This window comes from Saimiri boliviensis, chromosome 2, assembly GCF_048565385.1.
Source record: "Saimiri boliviensis isolate mSaiBol1 chromosome 2, mSaiBol1.pri, whole genome shotgun sequence".
In the NCBI taxonomy this organism is placed as follows: Eukaryota; Metazoa; Chordata; class Mammalia; order Primates; family Cebidae; genus Saimiri; species Saimiri boliviensis.
The window spans coordinates 209,780,068-209,802,771 of record NC_133450.1 but is presented as its reverse complement, the minus strand read 5'-3'; the positions used below and the strand labels follow the sequence as shown (position 1 = coordinate 209,802,771).

The window sequence follows — 22,704 nt, the reverse complement described above, 5'->3', positions numbered from 1 at the left end:
TATTTGGAAAATATACCATCCCACAGGGAGAAGTGGGATGTTCCAGGAGACAAAGCTTTACTTTCCTGGAAGAGTGAGTTAAGCTAGATTGGAGAGCATTCCCCCTATAAGTAGTTATTTAAGCCAAAATTGGGGGATAAATTGGGTTGTTTCCTTTTTTGGGTGATGGAATGATCCCCCTCTGAGATGGTCAGATAACATTAAAGGTCAAGTGAGCAATGGATTTAAACTGCAGCAATGAAGAGTACTTATTAAAAAATAAATAAATAAAGCTTTTATTAAGTTTCTTTCTTATTAGCAAGCATTAGATGTTCATTGGAGGAGAATTGTTAAATGCATAGGAGTAACATTAAGAAATTTTTTAAAGCACACCCAAATATTACCATCCAGAGAAAAACCACTGTGACACCTTAATAATTTCCTTCAGTATGTTTGTGCTTATGTGTATTTATGTATATTTTATGTGTGCACTTTAAGAACAGAATACTGTTGTTTTTAAAATATGTTTATTATATGCTTCTTAAAACTTTGTTCATAACCTAGATCATAACATCTCAGAATGACTTTTTACTTTTCTCTTCTTATTTTTATTACATATGTAGAGTAGCATTTATACCAAACATGAGCAAGCATGTGTAAATTTACACAAGTGGAATTCCTCTTTGTATTTTTCTCTCCATACCTTTTCACCCAAAAGTGTGTCATGGAGAGGTTTGTGTGTCAATAATATAGATTTATGGCACTGTTTTCAATGGTCTTATAAAAGACTATATGCCATGATTTTTAAAAATCAGCCTTCTGTAAATGGACTCCTCAGTTATTTCTTATTCTTTCCCTGAAAGTATCACAATCATGTTTGGTTATACTTTACCATATATAGTTTTTCACCATAAAATTCAATTTTTAAAAATACAGCATGAATCTCAAGAATGCTATAGAAATTTCTTCCCTGGGGGAATGAGACAAACCAGGCTTTGAATCCATGTCCTTTCACTTAGCTGGCTGGGTGGCCACAAGTAAGGAGCTCCACCTCTGTCAGCTACATTTGGAGGAATAGCAGAGCCACCTCTATGTAAAGTGCCTGGCATTGTGCCTGGCCTAAAGCAGGTGCCTAATGGCAGGTAACAGTTGTGGTCTAAACATCTTCGAGAGGTGAATGTGTGTGAACATTTGTGGTTTCGCTCTGGAGCTCAGAGTAGTTTCGAGTTGTGTGGTTTAGGGGGTGTGGGAAGTTTACCCACTTCTGTTCTTTTTCCATGACTGGCACCATTTGTATTCTCTAAACGTTTAGGGGTCGGATGGGTTTTCCCATTCCTGAACCACATATTTCTTTATCTGGCACAGTTCTGGGCAACCTGAAAATGCAATATCACTGTCACCAGCTTGAGGAAGACACGGAGCCTGAATAATTCAACATGTCACCACCATCCATCATGATAGCAAGAGCCAGAGAGGGAGTGTGGAGGGCTGGGCCTGCTGAGGCTGGCAGAGCAGGTCTGTAGACAGGGCAGCCCAAGCATAAAGGTAGATTTGGAGAGAAAAGCAGTGAGTTAACTCTGCTAGGCCCGGGAAAGACCTTGTATCATCTTGCTCCATACTCCTCTGTAACATGCCTTTCATGTTGTTTGGTTGCACTGATTAGCCCCAGAGCAAACTTGGGGTCAATTCCTAGTTTGACACCAAATATCTGTGCCATCTACGGGAAACCTTTACATATCTCTGAATGTCTTCATTTATTTAGCAGCAGAATTGAGATAAGAATTCTTACGTAGAAGGCTTTGCAAAGCCTTAGAGTGCCATGCCCAGAATATCTGAAATGTTTACCTACTAGAGAGTAAACTCCAATAAGTCAGTAATTTTTATCTGTTTTATGGATGGCTTTATCTTCAGTACCTAGACAGTGTTTGGGACAGCATGGGCCCTGAATAAATGATTGTTTAAAGAATGCATAAACAAATGAGTGAGTATTGTGATGATTTTAGGTGACCACGTGGTTTAGGACAGGCTGAATGGTCATCCTCTGCATCCCCACACATGGGGCTAGGACTCCAGAAGTCTGAGCTGTTGATTCTTTCAAGGTGGCTGTGTAATTCTTCCACTCTGTGCCCCAACTTTCCCTCTCCCTGTCTCTCTTAAAGCTCTCACATTCTCCATTTATGGTTCTGTCACTAATTTTGTGATATTACAAAAAGAATAGTGGGTTTCTTTTTTTTTTTTTACATTTTGTGAGATATAATTGACATAGCATAAAATTAATCATTAATCAGCCGGGCATGGTGACTCATGCCTGTAATCTTAGCACTTTGGGAGGCTGAGGCAGACATATCACTTAAGGTCAGGAGTTCGAGATCAGCCTGGCCAACATGGTGAAACCCCATCTCTTCTAAAAAAATATATAAAATTAGCTGGGTGTGGTGGTGCACAGCTGTAATCCTAGTTACTCAGGAGGCTGAGGCAGGAGAATTGCTTGAACCCACAAAGCAGAGGTTGCAGTGAGCCAAGATCGTGCCGTTGTACTCTAGCCTGGGTGATAAGAGCAAAGCTTTGTCTCAAAATGATAATAATAATTAATCATTTTAAAGTATATAATTCAGTGGCATTTAGTATATTCACAAGGTTGTACAACCATCACCTCTTTCCAGTTTCAACACACTTCCACCACACCAAAAGGAAACTCAATAGTTAATAACAGTTACTCCTCATTCCCATTTTCCTCTGTCCAGCCGTAGCCACCACTAGTCTATTCCATCTCTATGAATTTAGCTATTGTGCATATTTCATTAAAATAGAATCATATAATGTGTTACCTTTGAGTGTCTGGCTTCTTTCACTTAGCAAAATATTTGCAACATTCATCCACATTGCAGCACGTATCAATACAGTATTCCTTTTTATGGCTAAATAATATTCTATATCTGTATACCACATTTTGTTCATTCATCAGGTAATTGATATTTGGGTCATTTTTACCTTTTGACTTGTAAATAGTGCTGCTATAAACATTCATATACAAATACTTGTTTGAATGCAGTATCTTCAGTTTGGGGACTGGGAGTAATATACCTAGGAGTGGAAATCCTGCATCATGTGGTAATTCTGTGTTTAACTTAAGGAACCACCAAACTGGTTTTCACAATGGCTGCACTATTTTGCATTTCCAGCAGCAATGCATGAGAGTTCCACTGAATCCACATCCTCCCCAACATCTGCTATTTTCCATTATTTTGCTTATTGCCCACTTAGTGGGTATGATGTGGTATTTGTGACTTCAATTTGCATTTTCTACTGACTAGTGACAGTAAGCATGTTTTTATAAGAACAGAGCCTTTTTGAATCAGACAAAACTCAGATTCAAATTTGGGCTCTGCCATTTGTGTGATTTTGATTAAGCAGCAGTGAGATTCTGAATATCAGTTTGTTCATCAATAAAATGTGATTAACTGTTACATCTCAGACCCCTTGTGAGGTGTAGGAGGGATATTGCACGTAAGGTGCCTGGAGCAGTGCTTGTCACACTGTGGCATGCACTTAGCCCATCTTCTAATGGCTCCATCTCAGGCCCTTCAGTACCAAAAGAACCAAGGGCCCAAGGAGCAAGGACAGAAAAGCTACTGATTCCAGCGCATAGATTACCGCTTCTTTTCTCTTGCCAGTCTCTAACCATTCTCACTTTCTCTCAGCTCCTACATGGAAGTATGCGAGCAGCACTGTGTAATTAATGGCTGCATTTTATTGCACTGAATCACCAATTTTATATTAAAATGCTAACAGAGTGGGCCCTTTTCCAGCCATCTGAATCACCTCCAAGTCAGACTTAAGTGGCCTGTAGCCCCTTCAGATTATGTAGAAACTCAGAGGCTACATGCCTTGGGTGGCTGCCACCTCCCCAGGATGTCACAGGATGCAGGGGCGTCAGGGGGCACTTCCACCCAGGAGCACTTCCTTCCTTTCATTCCCATTCAATGCAGACAAGCATCAAGTAATTGAAGAATGTGCCCCAAGTGTAGCTCTACTACTGCTTGGTCTTTGTGCAGAATGCTTACATACAACATACTGTTTTCCCTGTAATGACCATGTGAGCTGAGTTCTTGTACCCCTGTTAAAGATGAGATCAGAGAGATCAAATGCTCTGCCCAAGGCCATACGTCTAATAAATGAAACAAAAGACTAGAACTCATGTCTGACTCCCATACCCTAATTTCTTCCTACTGAAGTCCATTATTTCCCTTGGCTCATGGATAAACCAATATAGAAACTAACTAGACTCCAAGTGCCTTGAGAGTAGGAACCATAGGTAATGTTGTTGAACAGAATCCCAGCTGTGACATTTTTTTCATCTAAGTCAAAAATCCAAAATCTTTTTAAGATTTAACATTTTAGTGGAGGTTGTAGGTTATTCATCTTCATGCTGTACTCAGATCCTGGCCCTTAATTATGCTCAGTAATATTTGTTGTACAAATATGTCTAGAACTGTGTTCTATATGGTGAGCACCTGAAATGTGGCTTGTCTATGTTGTAATGTGCTATAAGAATAAAACGCATATTGGGTTTTGAAGACTTATGAAAAACGTTTAAATATTTTCATAATAACTTTATGTTAATTTCATGTCAATATGATATTTTAATATACTGAGTAAAATGCAATATATTCTGGAAATTTTATTTGAGCTTTTCATTTTTACCTTTTTAATGGGGCTACTGGAATATTTTAAATGGCTCTGTGGTTTGCATTATATTTCTATTGAACCTGGTCTATAGGCATTGTTTTTGAGCTTCAGTTTTCACTCTGAACACATGGTACCTTAATACCTACAAGAAAAGAAATGAAGGTCAAAAGAGTTGTGGAAATGGAGGCTTGACCAGAAGGAAAAGCCTTTATGGATGCTTTTATGATAGTTATTAGGGGTATGGTCTCTGTATGACTGGACATGTGGAAGGATGGGGAGTCACCAAGATCTTGTTAAGTCTGATTAGAGTTCCTACAAGAAAACGGGTCCAGGTGTTGGAATCAAGTAAGAGACCTGCTAATCCTTAGTGGTCAACATATCAAGCATTTGCCACCCTCTACATCCATGTGCATGCTTGTATCTGTGCACAAATAGGCAGGTGCATGCGCACACACACACACAAACTCTCTCGCTCTCTCTTTTTCTCTCTCTCACTCTTTCCCCGGTTGTATTAAGCATGAAGCAAGCTTTGCAGGTAGACAGACCAAATTTCAATCTCAGTTCTTCCACTTACTACCTCGTATCATCCCTCTGAGACAATTGATCATCTATAAAACCAAAACTCATGTTACAGTCCTTACACGGATGGCTGTGGACATTAAACAAAGCATTTGTTCATATTTTATTATAAACCAGCACATAGACTTTAGTGGATTTACCAGCCACTGTCTGAATTTGAACTGTGGTTCTACTATTTGCAAGCTGTCAGCCTGAACAAAATACTTAATTTCCATGCAGCTTCATTTTCTCACCAACTGAAATGGGAATAAATGTAGTAACCTACCTTCTAGGGTTCTTGTAAGTATGAAATGAGTCAACACACGTAAAGGCTTTAGAATGGTGCCGGAAGAGATTCCATTCTATGCAAGTGTTAGCTTTTCTTATATTAGAATTGCCTGGTGACTTTTCTGTCACCCCTTATCTTGCCCCAGTAAGGAAAGAACAATGTCTGAATCCTGTCTGCTAGATTTGTTCACCATGGTAGGGACATAACAGGTCACGTGTTTACGATGAGAAGGAGATTGGAAGGAAGGAAGGGAGTGAGAATTTTTCTGAAATGTGTCAAAGTGTGGGTGTGGCATTGAAGGGGCTGTGGGAAGACTCCAGGTTGGCCTCCTGACACAGGTAGATTCCTCCTTTTTGCTCTGTGACTCCAGATACAGCAGAAACTATAGCAGATGTCTTCTGAACATAAGAGAACTATATCATCAGATGCCTTCATTTTCCCCTTGGCCAAGAATTATATGTAGATGAACAAAAGTCTTCCTCCCTCCCTTTTCCCCTTTTTTTCTTTCTTTTTTTTTAACAGTAAAATATTTTAATGACAATTTAAAAAGCCCTGCTGGCTTCTAGGAACCTTTCCTCTTTAGTCACGTCCAGAATCTCCACGAAGCCCCTGCCAATTCCATTTAAAGCACAGCCTTTAAATGGAGAACTGCATCTGGCAGAATCTGAAGTCTCCTGATGTCTCCAGGCCCTGCTTTTAGTCACTGAGGAGTGGGGAATTCTTCAATAAGGTTTAGGGACAGACCTTGCCTGATGACATACACATTTGGAGACAGATCAGATGTTGCTGTCCCTTATACTTTCCCACTCGTTAGAACATACTATTCTCAAGGAAGGATGGGTATGGGGAGGCAGATGCTAATATTTCAATTTTATAGAGCCTTAAACTGAGAGATAATGTCATGAATAACCAGAAATTTGAGCTTGGACATTAGGTCCACCTGGTTTCAAAATCCACCTTCACTCATTTTTCTATTCTGAGCATCACTTGCCTCATCTGTAAAGTTGGCACGATAGTGCACACATAGCCCCTCCTAAAGGTACTATGAGTTTGAAATGAGATGTTGTGTGCAAAGCTCTGAATGCTATACTTAGCACCTTGACACTCGAAGGATGATCTGCTCTTTCGGTGCTCATTCATGAGTGGATTCAAGGAAAGCAATGCATATAATTCAGACATCAAATTTGGAGGTGGGTGCACTAGTCTCGAAGCCTAACTCTCCTAGTCATCAGGTGTGTGACTATGCAAGTAACTTTGCCTGTCTTTGCGTCTTTGCTTTATTATCTGGTTTGTTAATTACACCTCTCTTATGAGTATATTATGACGACGATTGTCTGCAATCATGTCTACAAATCTTCTAGGTACACAGTAGATTGTGCAACGATGTTGTTAGAATGAATGAATGTGTAATAACCATATTGCAGAAAAAGTGTCTGCAAGTGGAATTTCTGTATACCGAATGCCATTTCAAATACCCTACCTGAGGAAATTACATAATAAATCCTTTCGTGAATTGAATAAAATTTCCCTCTAATGTATGTTTTTCTTTTCCTCAGATGGAATTTTTGAATAGGTAATAGGTTTGCATGGTGCTTGATTGAAAAGATGCAAAGAATTTATAGAGAAAAGTAGCCTCCTTCTGTTCCCATCTTTCAGTCATTTAATTCTCCATCCAGGACAACCACTTTTACCAGATTCTTAAGTTTCTTGCCAGAAAATCTATTACTCTAGATAGATGTCTGAAGCCCCATCAACAAAACAATTTTAAAACCCAAGGTCCTTATTCTCCTGTGCCCATCTACTCACCCCCAGCATCCTCAGAGTTTCTCTCTCCTGGTTATTTCTTCTCTAGGGCAGATAATTTACCAATCCTTTAATCCCTCTCTTTCTGTATCCTGACGTTTTTTTGCAATTAAAAATACAGAAAGATAAAAGTGAAAAATTACCCATATTTCTCTCTTTGGAATGAATGGCTATTAGTATTGTGGCATAATTCCTTTTAGCCTTCTTTCTTTTTCTTTTCTGCTGTCAGTCGCTCACAGCATATGAAGGTATTGCCCTTTTCCTTCCACAGTCCTCTGAGTTTGTCTCTGAAGCACCCTCAGCACTCATCTCCTCCCATCCTGACTGCACACGCCCTCCTGCAAGCCCTGACCTCCATTCACCTGGGTGGTCACTGAGCCTCCTGGCTGCTTACCCTGCCTGGCACCCATCCTGCAGCCTGGGTACCACCAGAGTGTTCTTTCTTGTACACACAACAGCTGACCAATCCACACTTTTGCTCCAGAATCTTCCATGACACCCAAAGTAGAGCTCCTTATTCTCCATTTGGCAACCAAGGCCTCCCCTGTGAGTCTCCAGTGTGTCTTCCCAATCATTTCTCCACTTAATGTTACCTCTGATTGCCCACACAGCCCATTCCTGAGGGTGCTCGAGTTGGTACCTCTGCTGGAACTCCATTTTCTATCAGTGCAGCCCCATCCATCCTTCAAGACCTGGCTTAAATCTTCACTCCTGCATAAAACCTTCTCAGGTCCTACGTGTTGAAATGAATTGCACTCCCCCATATTCCTAGCGTCTCATTGAGTGGTAAACAGAAGCCATGAATTAGGTTTAAGGCTCCTTAGGATTCCATTTGTCCCCCTGATAGCTTATGATCCCCTGCCTGGCAAAGACTGAGTCCTATTTATCTTTGTACCTCCGACGTCTTGCTCTGAACCTGGCATATAGTAAGCACTTGATTGAAATGTGGTTAAAATTAAGTTGTCTAGAGTGTGTTCTTAGAGGTAGGCTTATCACCAAAAGCAACAATAGCTGTCAGTTACTTAAGACATATGACGGACCAGGCATTTTATATATTATGTCTCCTTCAATCTTCGCAGCAGTATCACAAGGTGAATAGTTATTATCCCTATTTTAGAAAGACAGAACCCAGGGCTGAGAAAGGTGTGTTTTCTCTTCAAGGTCACACAGCTCAGAAGCTGCTGAGTCATGCTTGGACCCAAGATCTGCCTCACTGCAGAGCATGAACTCCTTCCATTCATCACACCGACTGCTGGGTCGCTTGGGATTTACAGAGCGAAGTCTGGGGATGGGCTTGGTTGCTGATCTTTGGGATGGTTGAGGAATCTCACGAAGTTCTGGCGGCCTGTGAGGCTAACTGATAGATTGTGCTTCCTCACAGGGGGAATCAGCTTTGGGCGAGCCAAAGGGACGTCAGGCTCAGAGGCAGACGACGAAACGCAGCTGACGTTCTACACCGAACAGTACCGTAGTCGCCGCCGCAGCAAAGGTAATGGTGTCCTTGGAAAGTTCCAGAACCAGAGTTTGTTGAAGGAAATGCTGGAAATCAGATTTTGTGTTCACTAGCAAATCCTGAATTTTCTCTAACCTGATCCCAATCTGGTTAAAACTGAGCTTGGTATCTGCTGCCTTGACTGTATTGGTGATCTTCGGTATATCCTTTTCCTGCCTTCTTCTTTATTTGCTTTCTGTCCTACCTTATTCCTCAAAAACTATTGTGAATTTTTTTTTAGTTTATGCAGATTTTTAAAAATTTAAAACAGGAAATGAAATAAATAGTCATCTTAAAAGGAAAATGAGAATAAGGAAAATTATTCAAACCCAGGTGGGGTTGATGCAGAGTAATCCCTGTCATACTGTTTTGTAGTTCTTAGAAGAGGCTGGCAATTTAATTAAGAAATTCCTGGCAGCCAAAGTGTTAAGGGAAACATACTCAGAAATAAAATGTACAGTGTCAGTGGGACAAAATGGAGCATTTGTTCAGGAAATTCTACTTACCAGAACAGAGATAAAGTATAAACTATACTTAGTATGTATAAACAAGATACTATGTGGCTTTCTAGACAGTTTCTTCAACAGTTAAAAATCAGTATTATGCATAATTATTTCTCACAATGACACTCAGTGTAGGGTGATGGCCGAATGCTGAAGCAGGACTCCACAGAAGTACCTGTGGCCAAGAACCATCATTCTCTGATGATTCAATGTGCTCTGAAGGGAAAACACAGCATATTTCAGGCAATTCCCTGTGAATGTACTTCCTCATCTCAGATTCTCTGTAAGGATGGGAAAGCAGCCAGTTTGAGACTGCATTCTTGGAAGAGACCCTCCTGGGGTACAAAGGTGGACTCCATGCCAGTGATGAAGGGCAGATCCATGCATGGGCTCTGACCGTCCACTGAAAAGAAGGTCCTATGACAAACACATCCAGGGCGTGTGGCAGGGTACCTGGCCCTCCTCTCCTACCTCTTCAAAGAAGTGGGCTGAGGAAGGAGCTGGGGCAGGGAGAAGGAGGAGGAGGAAGCTTTCTCAGAACCCATTCTGCATGCATTCTATTCAGGCATAGTGGACATTGCAAGAGCACGGATCCCCATAGCTTCTCTATGCTGCTTTTGCTCTTAGGCAAGTTATTTACCTTCTGTATGCCTCAGTTTTCTCATCTGCAAGCTGGACCTTGTAGGTGCCTCGTGGAGTTGTGGATGAAATTTGGTTATGTTATGTAAAAACTTTATCATGATGCCTTGTGTATGCTAACAGCAAGGTGAGGCAGACATTATTAATATCAGTTCAGTTCTCATTGTTGTTTTTCCTGTGTCCTCACCTCTAGCATCTTTCACTGAAAAGCCCCACGTGGGAGGAGTGTTTCCACTGACACATTACATGGGTAGGTTTTGCAGCCTCTGTAGCCATTGGAATAATGGGATCTGCCTCTCATTCCTTCACACTCCAACTTGCTCCACTTGATCTTAGCCAGAAAACCAAGAAGCAATCCTCAGCTTCCTGGAATCTGCACTGGGGATTTAGAAGTTGACGATTGATGATTCTTGACTGGCCTTCTCCCTTCCACAATCCAACAGCCAGAATTAGGGCTGGGGAAGTCAATGGGTCCCCTCAGCAGGTCTGGGCTATTTATAGCTAATTGGAAAAACATCCATCACTGAGCATGCCCCCATACATTGGAGTTCAACTTAGAAAAGCAAAAGGAAGCTACAAGGCCTTGAGATGAATGATTTAACCCAGCACCTCCATAGGCTCCAGAAGATGGGGCTGTGTTTTCAGTGTAATGAGAACAGGGCTGAAATGCCACCCCGCTTTCCTTCCCTGGCCCTATTGCCTGCTGGTTGTCAGAGCCGTTCAGTTCATCTCTCTCTTCCTTGTATTTTCCACCAATAGCACGTCCTTCTCCCTCCACCTCTAGTTTCCATATCTTCCTTTTCCTCCTCAGTATCTTGGGTTTATTTGCTTACTTTTTGTTTAACTTCCATTTATTCTTTTTTAATTGTTCTCTTCTGCTCTTCTTCCCTTCTTTCTTCCCTCCATTATCACTGCCTCCTCCTCCGCATGCTTCTGTCTTGTATGTTCTGTTCTCTCTCTTCTCCTTTTTTCTTTACTTTCTTATCTTATTCCCTCTTTTTCAACATGCTCTGCTTGTTCTCTACTAGTCCTTTCTTCCTCTCTCCTTCCCTCGGTTCCTTCATTGCCCCCTCCTTCCTTTCTTTCTCTCCTCCCCTCTCTTCATTCTTTTCTCCTCCCTCTCCCTTCCCCCTCCCTTCTTCCCTCCCTCCACCTTCCCTCCCTCTCTTCCTCTTTCTTCCTTTCATACATACCACAAATATTTCGTCTGTACCAGCTACATGCCTGCCATTCTTCTAGGTTTTAGGGACATAAACCCAGCAACAATTTAAAATTCCTGCTCTTGCAGGGTTTGTATTATATCAAAATACAAATATATTAGATGGTGATAAATGCTAAGGGAAAAAGGTGCAACAAGAAAGGGAACCGAGAGAATATGGAAGGAATCGAATGCTTAGATTCAGTGAGCATAAATTACCCTACCCTTTTTGCAGGATCACAGGGAGAGCGTTCTTAATACTGTGTTTGATGTTGTGACGGTTGTTGCTGGTGCTGCCGCAGCTGCTATAACTTTTTGTTGTTGAATACAGAGAGTGAATTTGGTTCTGCAACGTCTTTGTTCTAGTCAGATGACCTTAGAACCCAGTATCTCGGTCTGCAAGTACCACAGTCCTTCATAAAAGGCCTGTGGCCTGTTTTTTACTCTTTCATATACTTTGGGCAGGAGTGAGGGCGCCTTCAGCAGTCACTGACTTAGTGGGGAAACTGCACAGGACAGAGCTGAGCCAAGGGAAGTCAAGGAGCCCTTGGTGGTGTGAGAGCAACAGAACATAGTACTAAGAACATGGATTCTGGAGGTGGGTTACGTGGGTTCAAAAGCCAGCCCCACCACTTACTGGCAGTGGCATATTAATCATGGAACTTAACGTCTCTGTGCCTCAATTCCCTGAGTTGTAAAATGAGGATATTAAGATCAAAGCATAGAGAGTTGTTCTAAACGTTAAAATTACTTGTGAGGCATTCTGGTGGAGGTACGGAGGGAGAAAAGTTGTGGCAGAGTGACATTGCTGAGAAGGACCATTGGGTTTACTTTGGGGGCAGGAAGGGAGTCTTCGATCTGCTACCAACTTGCTGTGTGACCTTAGTAAAGTCTTTTTTATTATCCAGGTCTCTGTTTTTTAATTTGAAACATGGGAGAGTGGACGGGTCTGAGCCAATCCAATTTGAGCTCTGAGATCTCTTATTTGTTTGACACGTGGTGCGTATTCGTGAGAATCTCCTGTTCCTGTGATGCACCTGCTTCCAGCTTCAGCTTCCTTTACACTCTTACCTCCCCCATGCCCAGTGCCCTTTTCTGTTTCTCTCTTTTGAGGTCTAACTGTGACACTAGAATGGTTCTTCTGTCCCCTTTGGCTGTGCCAATGGGTTCTTTCTTCCCTACACCTCCAGGCCTGCCTGGACCAACAACATCCCAGTCCTCTCCTGTTCCTCTGCCATCACCAATTCAGCTCCTCTTTAGCAAAGGCAATGACTCAGCAGTTCTCTGTGGTCTGCCCAGGGGTGTGTGAGGCAGCCCATCTGCGACACAAAAATGATGATGAAGTACACAGAGGTCGGGGAAGGAAGAGATAAAAGTAACAGGAAAGGCAGTTCTTTGTGCTAGTTAAGAATGGTCATCTAATAGCATTTGGGACTCCATATGAATTCATTATAACCCTTTCAGGTCTATCTGAAAAATAGGAGCTGAGCTGTGTTTCCCAAGTCTAGAGGAACGTGGGCTTTGATAAAGACATTCAACTTTACCATGTTTGAAGTACTCAGAAGGAAGTTGAGGCTTTGGGGCCATCTGTGTGTGGCAGGAACAGTGATTTTCAGTCCTGGCTTTGCTGCCACATTTCTGTTTGACCCTGGGCAAGTCACCGCTGGTTTCTGAGTCTTACTTCTGCAATCTCTAAGTCGAGATTTCAGAAGAGTGCTCAGAAGCAACTCGATCAGCACTGGTGAAGTTATCCCTGGGGTCCTGCACTGCATTTCACACTATTTCAGATATTAGAAGATTCTGGAAGACAAAGTTACTGAACTGAGCATTTCGGATTATCCCAGCTTTGGGAGAATAAAGACATGATGAACAGCAGCTAAATATGGGCGGGCTTCCTGAAAGAGCTGAGGCTGGAAAGTTGCCTGGGTCTCAGACGTGGCGCTGCTTCTTTTCATCCATGGGACATGAACCAGTAATCTCAAATTCCCATCTTTAAAATGGAGTGACCACATCTTCCTCACAGGGTCATTGTGAAGAATAAATAAAATAATGAGTGTCTTCTTTATAACTTCAACTTCTGCCAACAACTTCTCCCCTTCTCCACTGCTGCCATCCTAGTCCCTGTCGCCTGCATCCTTTGCTTTCAAACTGCTAAAAAGTCCCTTCTAATGGTCTCCCTTGCTGTGCTCCAACCTATTCTTAACCTAGCAGCCAGAGTGACCATCTTTACAAATGTAAATAGGGATCCTGTTGCTTCTCCCCTTAGAACGGGTGTCCCCAAACTTTTTACACAGGGGGCCAGTTCACTGTCCCTCAGACCGTTGGAGGGCCGCCACATACTGTGCTCCTCTCACTGACCACCAATGAAAGAGGTGCCCCTTCCTGAAGTGCAGCCAGGGGCTGGATAAATGGCCTCAGGGGGCCACATGTGGCCCGCGGGCCGTAGTTTGGGGACGCCTGCTTTAGAAGCTTTCAATGCTTTCCTTTTGCTTTCAGGATGAAATGGAAACTCCCTATCACACCTGCTATCCCGAGTGGCCTTGCCCTACCTCTCTCCCCTGGGCTCTGCCTGCTCCTTCCCTTGCCCTCTCACCCCTGGGGCCTCTTTCCCAGCTCTCCTGCATCTGTCCTGCCACAGCCATCACAGCATTTGTCTCCTGGCATGCTCTTCCCTGCCTTTTGACTCACTCACCTGAGATCTCCACTTAAATGGCATATTTTCTGCAAAGCTGTCTGTACCTGAGTTCATTTCCCTGTCTTATTCTGTACCAGATGCTGTGATGTACCCCTTTTGTAGACTTGGTCGCCACTGTAATTTTACATTTACTGATATGCTTCCCGGGTACTGTTTGTGTCCTCCACTGAACTGGAAACTTCATGAGGATAGACACATTGTCATTTTGTCCAGTTTTATCCTCAGCAGCAAGCACAGGGATGGGCCCATAGCAGGCACTGGGTGAATATTTTGAATGAATGACGAATGAGTGGGTGAAAGAAACACCTGCACAATGTCTGGCTTATAGGTGTTCTGGATGGAGGCTGCTTTTCTTCCTGCCCCTCTGGTTTTCTCTCATGTTATACGTGCTTGCTGGAAAAGAACATGCTCTCCTCCTCCCTTTTTTTTCCTGCTCCTGGTAAGCAGAGCTGGGGCCTTACTGTTAGATTTAGTGAACCCCATTTCTCTTAAAAAATTCAGTATGTCAGTGTGTTCAGCTGTCTTATTCTTTAATTCTCTATTTTAAAGTGTAACTGCCTTGTAGTTTCAGTGAACAACCTTTTCCACCAGTTCTCATCAGTAGTTCACATCTGTTCCCCTGGTCCCCTGCCCCGTCCTGACTCATCCCGGTCACCTGTTTCCATCACCTGCTTTGATCCCTGCTTACCTGCTCTGACCTGCCCGTAACTGTCCTTCCCGCCAGACTACCCACCCCGCCACTCCGGCTCTACCTCTGCTGCCTTTGAGATAGCCAATCGGAATTAGACTAGACTGTGCTTGGTAACCGTAGCCAATAGGGGAACGACACAGCAGTAGGGGCGACCTCAGTCAGGCATAAGTACCCCTCCCCTCCTTGTCCAGGTGTGCACTCGCCATTGTTCCATCCGTGAGCCGCATCCTTCTATAGAAGTAAGTTGCCTTGCTGAGGACATTTATATTTGAGTGCTACTTCTTTTGCGGGCTCGAAAATTCTACTTATAACATTACCTCTTCCTATTTTTCCTCTTCGAGGCCATCAGGAAGGCCATGCCCAGCTGTAGCAAGAGGGCTTGAGCATTGGTGGTGAAAAACACACTCTGCCTGGGTTCTTGGAGTGTGATTGTCATGTGTGCCATCTGGGAATGATGTAACCAGGCCAGACTTCGTGGCAGAAAAAATTACACTGGGGGATGGTGGTGGGGAGCAGGACACGAAGGAGAAGGAGAGAGCAAGCATCTAACAAGTGTTTGTACATAGATCTCTCTCAGCATATCCCATGAGAAAAACAGAACTGGCTTTAGACTCAGCCAGAGCTGGCTATGAGTCCTGACCTCACCTCATCATCCCTTCCATGTGGCTCTGGATGGATTTTAACCTCTGGGTGCTTCCCTTTGCATAAAATGGAGCTGTTGACACCAGCCTTACAGAGTAAGCACAGAATAGAAGGTGCTGGGTCTTACTTGAAGATGCTCAAGAAATATTTGTTCTTTCTTCTCATATTTTCTTTCCCTTCCAAACATTCTGAGCTCCAAACTAAATCAGCTGAAATCCATTTTCATCAATAGGATCCCTTAGGAAAAAGATTTGCCATGTAGTCTGGAAGTACTTTTGTCTTTCCTAAGCCTTAAGCTCTTTGTAAGGAGAATGGGACTACTTTGGAGAGGTGTCTAGTATAGCCAGGTAGAACCTCATCCCAAAGCACAGAACTATAGCCATCAATAGCCATCAATATGGATAATGGAAGGAAGTAGAAAAGAGGAGATAGATGGAGAAACAGAGTCGGAGAGAACAAGATATGTGTGTCTGGTGGGATTTCCTAAATAAGGGGTCAGCAGTGTTCTTCTGTAAGTGAACAGTTAGCAAACATTTTCAGCTTTGCAGGCTTTCCAGTCCCTGTTGGACCTACTCAATTTTGTTGTTGGACCATAAAACCTGCCATAGGCAACACATAGATGAATGGACATAAATATATTCAAATAAAGATTATTTTTAAGAACAGGTGCTAGTTCAGATTTCACCCATGAACCTTAGCTGACTCCTGTCTTAAACCATCAACATGTTACCCTCACCTGTATGTCTGGTCCAGGAAGCATACATACAGTGTCACCAGGCTCTGTGAAATAAGTCTAACCCCAAATCATATATGATCATGCTGTCTAAAAGAGTCTATTTGTTGCCCATCAGCCAACAAATGGATAAAGAAACTGTGGTGTGTGCGTGTGTGTGTGTGTGTGTGTGTGTGTGTATATATATATATATATATATATATATATATATATACATATATATATATACCTCTACACACACACACACATGCACACACCTACACACACACACACACACACACACACACACACAAACACAACGGAATACTACTTGGCCATAAAAAGGAATGAATTAACAGCATTTACCGCAACCTGGATGAGATTGGAGACTATTATTCCAAGTGAAGTATCTCAGGAATGGAAAACCAAACATCGTATGTTCTCACTGATATGTGGGAACTAAGCTATGGGGTTGCAAAGGCAGAAGAAGGATACAATAGACTTTGGTGACTTGAGGGGAAGGGTGGGAGTGGGGCAAGGGAAAAAGGACTAGAAATAGGGTGCACTGCTCAGGTGATGGGTGCACCAAAATCTCACAAATCATCATTAAAGAACTTACTCATGCAACCAAATACCACCTATACCCCAATAACCTATGGAAAAATTAAAAAAAAAATAAAGAGTGGAAACAAACAAAAAATAAATAAAAGAGTCCGTTTGTCCTGCAAGGCTTTCTATGTTTGATCAACTAAATAATACTCCAGTATATCATTGTTTTAAGTGTGCCAAATCTGATGGTATTTTACAGAATTAAGTAATAAACTAGCTATTGTAATAGTTACTACTGGGAAGAATTTAACATCTATTCATTGGAGATGATACTCCATAGGCAAAGAATGTTGGACTCAAGGTGTTCAAGTCCATACTTCACCATCAACTAGCTTAGTGACGCTTGGCAAGCCTGTGCTCCCTCAGGGCCTCAACTTTCCTATTGTCATACGAGGATATTTACGTTATAGGTCATCAAGGCTGAACCTCATTGTAGTTTAACCTGTATTTGTGAAATAAGTGACTCAACTAACTCTGCTGCTGGGCAGTGTGAAAATGGGGCCTCAGCAATCAACCTCAGTGTGGTTACAGTCTCTGGAGGCAAGGAGTGTGCAGACTCACACAGGGAAGCACTGCTAATCAGAATAAATGCGTGTATGGCTGAAGGTCCAGATGAGAAGGACAGGTGGTTTGCCCATCCCTGGGTACAATGCTGAGTAGGAAACAGAACAGTTATAGCCGCTGAACCATTTCAGCAGTGCAAGTACCCAGCATGAGCCTCCCAGCCCAGCTCTGCGCTGTATGGATTTGGTGCACCTCTCTCCCTCTCTGAACCTCACTTTTCTCATTTCCAGGTTGCTCAGCCAGTGACAGAAATCCAGGTTTTCTGATTGTCAATTTCATGTACTTTCCTCTAAGCTTTGCTGCCTAGTTCTCCAGCGGAAAGAACCAGAGCATGAATGTTACTGGTTGGCTTATTTGTTTTAGTTGCTTGTTTTCACTTGGCAATTTCTAAGCTGGGAGTTTCTGTAAATAAGAACCACTGAATCCATAAGCAAAACTCTGTGCTAAGATATATGGATATGTGAATTGTCTTTATGATTCTCCACCCCTCTCCATGTCACACACACACACACACACACACACACACGCACACACACACACACACACACACACACAGAGTTTAATCCTGTTTTCGAGGAAAAGAATAGGTGAGGAAAAGTTCAAGCCTTATCTGCAGAGGAGGCCTTTGGGAATTGAAGCCTTCTGTTATGAAATAGAAGCCGTGAGTCCAGAAATGGATCAGAGACTCCAGGAAATGAAAATGGGATGCAGTGAAAGCTGAGCATCTGCAGAATGGTACCTGCCAAGGTGTGAGGGCGGATAGTACATGGTACACTGGGGAAGGAGGTGGAGGAGAGATGCCAGAACGGAGTGGAACCCAAGTTCATGTGCAGGAATGATGGAAAATGAGACTAAAGGAAGAGGCAGCAGTTGTGCCTCGACCACTGACAAAGGGCTTACCTCATCCTTTATTTGTCACTTCTCATCAAACAACAAGGTTCTTTTTAGCTGGAAAGGAAATCCATTCAATCTTCTATTTTATGCTCATAGAAACCAAGGCTCAGAGAAAGGAGGCATTTTCCTCAAGGTTAAAAATGTCATCTCCTCAAATGAAAAATCAAATGGGGCAAAATGTTAACAACAGGTGAAGCTAGGCCAAAGATAGATGGGCATTCTTTGTACTCTTCTTATCTTTGCAACTTTTTCATGTTGAAATTATTTCCAGTAATACATCCAGAAAATAGTAGGGCTTCTATGTTGAACATAGGCATTGGAATCAGTAGACAGGGGTGTAAACCTTTAGTCTGCCATTTCCTAGCATTGCAGAACTTAAGGCAGGCGTCCCCAAACTGCGGCCCCCTGAGGCCACTTATCCGGCCTCCCGCCACACTTCAGGAAGGGGCACCTCTTTCATTGGTGGTCAGTGAGAGGAGCACAGTATGTGGCGGCCCTCCAACGGTCTGAGGGACAGTGAACTGGCCCCCTGTGTAAAAAGTTTGGGGATGCCTGACAAGGCAAGACACATTTGTTCTCTGACCTCAGTTTCTCTTGGGTAAAGGAGGATGAGTATAGCAGTTGTCCTTCTGTTCTCCCTTGGGCTTGTTATGAGGATTGAATGAGGTAACGTAAGCAGAGGAAACGCTTAGCCCAGTGCGCCCACCATGTGATTATTTTATTGCTAGCCAATTACACATAGCACATCATTGCCTGAGCCACACAGCCTCTAGGGCCTCCTTCTAATGTACTGGCTTGCAAATTAATCTTCCTTCTAGAAAAACAACAGTGGCCAGGCACAGTGGCTAACTCCTGTAATCTCGGTACTTTGGGACACCAAAGATCACTAGAGCCCAGGAGTTCCAGACCAGCCTGGGCAACGTGATGAAACCCCATCTCTTAAAAAAAAAAAAAAAAAAAAAAAAAAAAAAAGCCAGATGGAGTGGCAAGTGCCTTTAATCCCAGCTACTCAGGAGGCCGAGGCTGGAGGATTGCTTGAGCTCCAGAGGTCGAGGCTACAGTGAGCTGTGATTGCACCACTGCACTGCAGACTGGGCATCAGAGTGAGATCCTGTCTCAAAAAAAAAAAAAAAAAAAAGAAAAGGAAAGCAATAAACATTTTTTGTCGAAAATGTGAGTTCTGTAGGCCTAGCCTCTTGGGGACATTGTGATGCAGCTTTTCACTTCACCATCCTCTGCTTCTTGCCTAAAGGTAGCCTTGTTCCCGGGTAGATCTACTGGCTACCCTCTACCAGCCTGCAGAGCACACCCACAGGACCTGCTACACAGAACAGAGTAAACACTGAGGACAGATCAGTCAGCATTCTATCAGCCTCTAAAGCCCTGTAGCCAGAGTAACCTGGAAGAGAGGGCTGGCCTTTAAGGAGAGGAAATGGTCTCAGAGATGTGGGGCAGGTTGGCCTACCCCTCCATGCAGGGATTCCCACTGAGGACAACACGACTAGAGGCTCAAGGAAAACGGTTAGCTTGAGGACCCACAGTTGAGTGTACCAGCACCTTCAGAGGGTGAGTTTATCTGGTTATTACAGAGCCTGGACATGGATACAGAGAAAGCAGGGGGAAGTTAAGACAGGGTGGAAAGCCAGGGGAAAGAGTGCTAGGTGAGGGACAGGAGGAGGAAGAGCAAAGCAAGAGAATGTCGTGAATGTGGTGAAAGAGAATGTCATGAAATCACCGGAAGCCCTACGACTTGGGTTTTAATCCTAGGTGTACTCTTGTTTGGTTAAGGGACCTTGAGCAAGGCTTTGGGCCTCAGTTTCCTATCTGTCAACCGGCAAGCTAGAACTTGACATTCTCTGAGTTCACAATAAAACCATCCTCAGGTCCATAATAGAAATGGGTTCAATAAGAAATGAAAGAGAGGAAAAGAACAGAAGAAACTGTATTCGTTTTATTGAATTATCTCTATGCTGATCTGTGCTCTCTAAAGGTATCATTTCAAATTATTCTAAACAATATCAGGAGAAGGGATTATTTTTTCCTCTCCATTTTATAGATGAAGAAACTAAGAATTGAGAGGGCTCACTTTCCTAAGGCTGCCATGAGTTAAGAGAAGCTTGACTTTGGATTTAAGCTATTTGATTTCAAAATCTAGTCAGGCCATTGTAAGGATAAATGAGAGAAATCCTCTAAAGTGAATACAACAGTGCCTGACACAAGGTATGTACTCAATAAGAGATAGGAAGAGGATACCCATATCTGTGCCTGACACAGGAAGCCTGATCATATCCCTGAGAACTTCCTGGTGTCAGCTCTGTAACCCCTGTGATGGTGAGGAAAGGTAGCCTGGGAGGGGCAGGGACCAGAAATAGTGGTGGTCAGAACCAGCTCAGGCCCCGAGAAGTTAGTTCAGTATGGAGGACAAAAGGCAGCATCCATGGGACGAGCCCTCCCTGGGAACCACCAACAGTGGGGGCCTGGTATTTGGTCAGGTAGGAAAATGTGTGACAAGGAGGATTTGCAGTGCTGTGCAGAGGCCAGCCCATTCCAGTTTGTTGAGAGCCTATTGTGCTCATCTCGTCCCAACACTTCTGTGAGTGATGCCACTTTGGGAGCTTGTAATCAGCCATGGGAGAAAGATTCATACTGTGGAAACGGGAAAATACTTAAAATGGAAGCTGCCTGCTCTTGCTCAGAGAGCCCATTGTTAAACAATTACCAGCACACCACTGGGGAGAACTGTCAGTAAGAAGTAGGAACTTAGCCACAGGCTAGGATTCAAAGACCATTTTCTAGAAATAGTCTAAGCAATCCAATATCTTCCCCGAGGATGATGCACTAGATGGCGAAGGGTTATGGGGGGTGGGGTGGGCAGGCACAAAGCAAACTACAACATCCGAGGCCCAAGGAAGAGGATTCCTTTTCAGAAACAGAAGACAGTAAGATCAGCTGGAGAAGCTAAATATTTAGGGCCTGAATAGGAGGCTGGGCACTCTGCTGCTTCCTACTTGAAAGAATGATGAGTTCTAGAACCAAGATCAGGGCAGAACCAATGGTAGGGCAGGTGTTCTCAGCTATGTGGGAAGAAGAGCTGTCAGGGGTGGGTAGTTCTTGAGCCTAAATGAATCTCAGAATCAGTTTTAAAAATGCCAATTCCAAGAATCAACCTCCTCCCCATTTCAAAGAACTGTCTGGCCAAAACTCTGATTATAAGTGTAATATCCTTTCCAGATTCTAATTATTAAATACCAGCCAGCATTAAGAACCACCAATCTGGAGCTTCCTTGATAGATATGAGCCAATAGCACCTTTCAATTACCATCCTGGCTTGGGTCCCTATGGAGTGTATCCCCCCATTTCCCAAGCCTGAAACTTGGATAACAATGATAAGGGGAATAACTCCTTAGAGCAACCATGTACTGAGCGTCACTTTTGTGTCAGGTCCATTGCACATTCACTAATCTTCCTAGCAACCAGTTGTTGTCCTTGTCTCTATTTGAAAGAACAAAACTGAAACCAAGCAGAGAAGCTTCTTCAAGATAATGGAACCAGTAAGTTGCATAGCTGTGGCTTGAATTGGGTTTCGGTTGACTCCAAAGACTGTTCGTGGTCACAGTCCCCCAGAACTGTCCCCTAGGAGAACCTTGTAGATATTTTGCTTATTTTTGCTTATTATAACTCTAGCTCAAATGTTTAGCTGTTTATGATTTGTAGGAGTGACCACCTTCCTCCAGAAGGTTCTAGTAGTTCATACAGGCTTTCTGGAGAGATTCTAATTTCTCTCATGGACAGAGAAACTGGGAGTTAAAATGCAGTAAAATACAGAAGCCTAGCTTTGATCTACGTCTGCATTTGGCCCTATTTAATGAGACATTAGAGAAGAGAAAATTATGTATTCAGAAATTGTTATGGGCTTAAAAAGCTCCTGTCTGTCTCTCCTCTCTCCCTTCCCTCAAACCTCAAAGAAAATAGACATTGGCTTTTTTTTTTTTTTTTTTTTTTTTTTTTTTTTCCTTAAAGATCCCTTCTGAACTACTTCTGCCCAAACCCACAGAAACATCAAGCAGTCTTGGCAAATGAGGGTTCCTTGAATGCAGAAAGCAAGCCAGCTAACTACAAAAACTGCCTCCCCCAGCCCACAGCGGTCCCTGAAATACTGTTTAAATTGTTCTCTGTACTCCTCTTCCTGTGCAATGCCAGCCAGCTCAGCACCTGACAGCCCGCCGTAGAAGGGAGGGAGATGGCTGTCAGGAATCAAATGGGAGACCAAAGGCGATAAAGCAAACATGTCGTTTTAGTTGCTTACACTAGAGAGAAGGAATAATCAGTCTCTCTCTCTTTCTTGTTTTCCAACTAGGCTCAGCAGGATTCCCCCACCCGCCTTTCCTTAGAATGAGAGACTGTGACTCTTTACTTCCCACCCCAAGCAAGAACACTCTGTCATCCCCTTTCTTCCCAGTCCTGTGAGATGGTCAGGTTCTCTTACTCCCGAGAAACTCTTTTCCAGATAAACAGCCCATGACATACCACTGTTCATGGGCACCCGCAGTATGTCACCGGCTGTGTGAGATGCTTGCATGGCATGACCTTATTTAACTCTGACTTTCAGTTTGGGAGACTTTGGGCAAGTGAATGTATGTTCCCAGGCCCGGATTTCCTCCTCTCAAAAATGGAAATGATGCTTCTATCTCACAGGGTTTTTTGTGATGGTTAAATGGTGTCATGTGTTATTGGAATATAAGGTATG

The 22,704-nt window shown here is 43.1% G+C and overlaps 1 protein-coding gene across 7 annotated transcripts in view; it reads left to right on the top strand.

The window, feature by feature from the left end:
- ASTN2 (astrotactin 2) overlaps positions 1-22,704 on the top strand; it is a 959,402-nt gene that overhangs the window by 311,842 nt on the left and 624,856 nt on the right. For 6 of the 7 annotated variants that reach the window (XM_074395240.1, XM_003925189.4, XM_039475068.2 and 3 more), the window contains one exon: positions 8,700-8,807. The exons of the other annotated variant lie outside the window; for it this stretch is intronic. In XM_074395240.1, the coding sequence (XP_074251341.1) occupies positions 8,700-8,807 (108 nt within the window). The remainder of the gene's footprint in view (positions 1-8,699; positions 8,808-22,704) is intronic. 7 annotated transcript variants of the gene reach the window in all.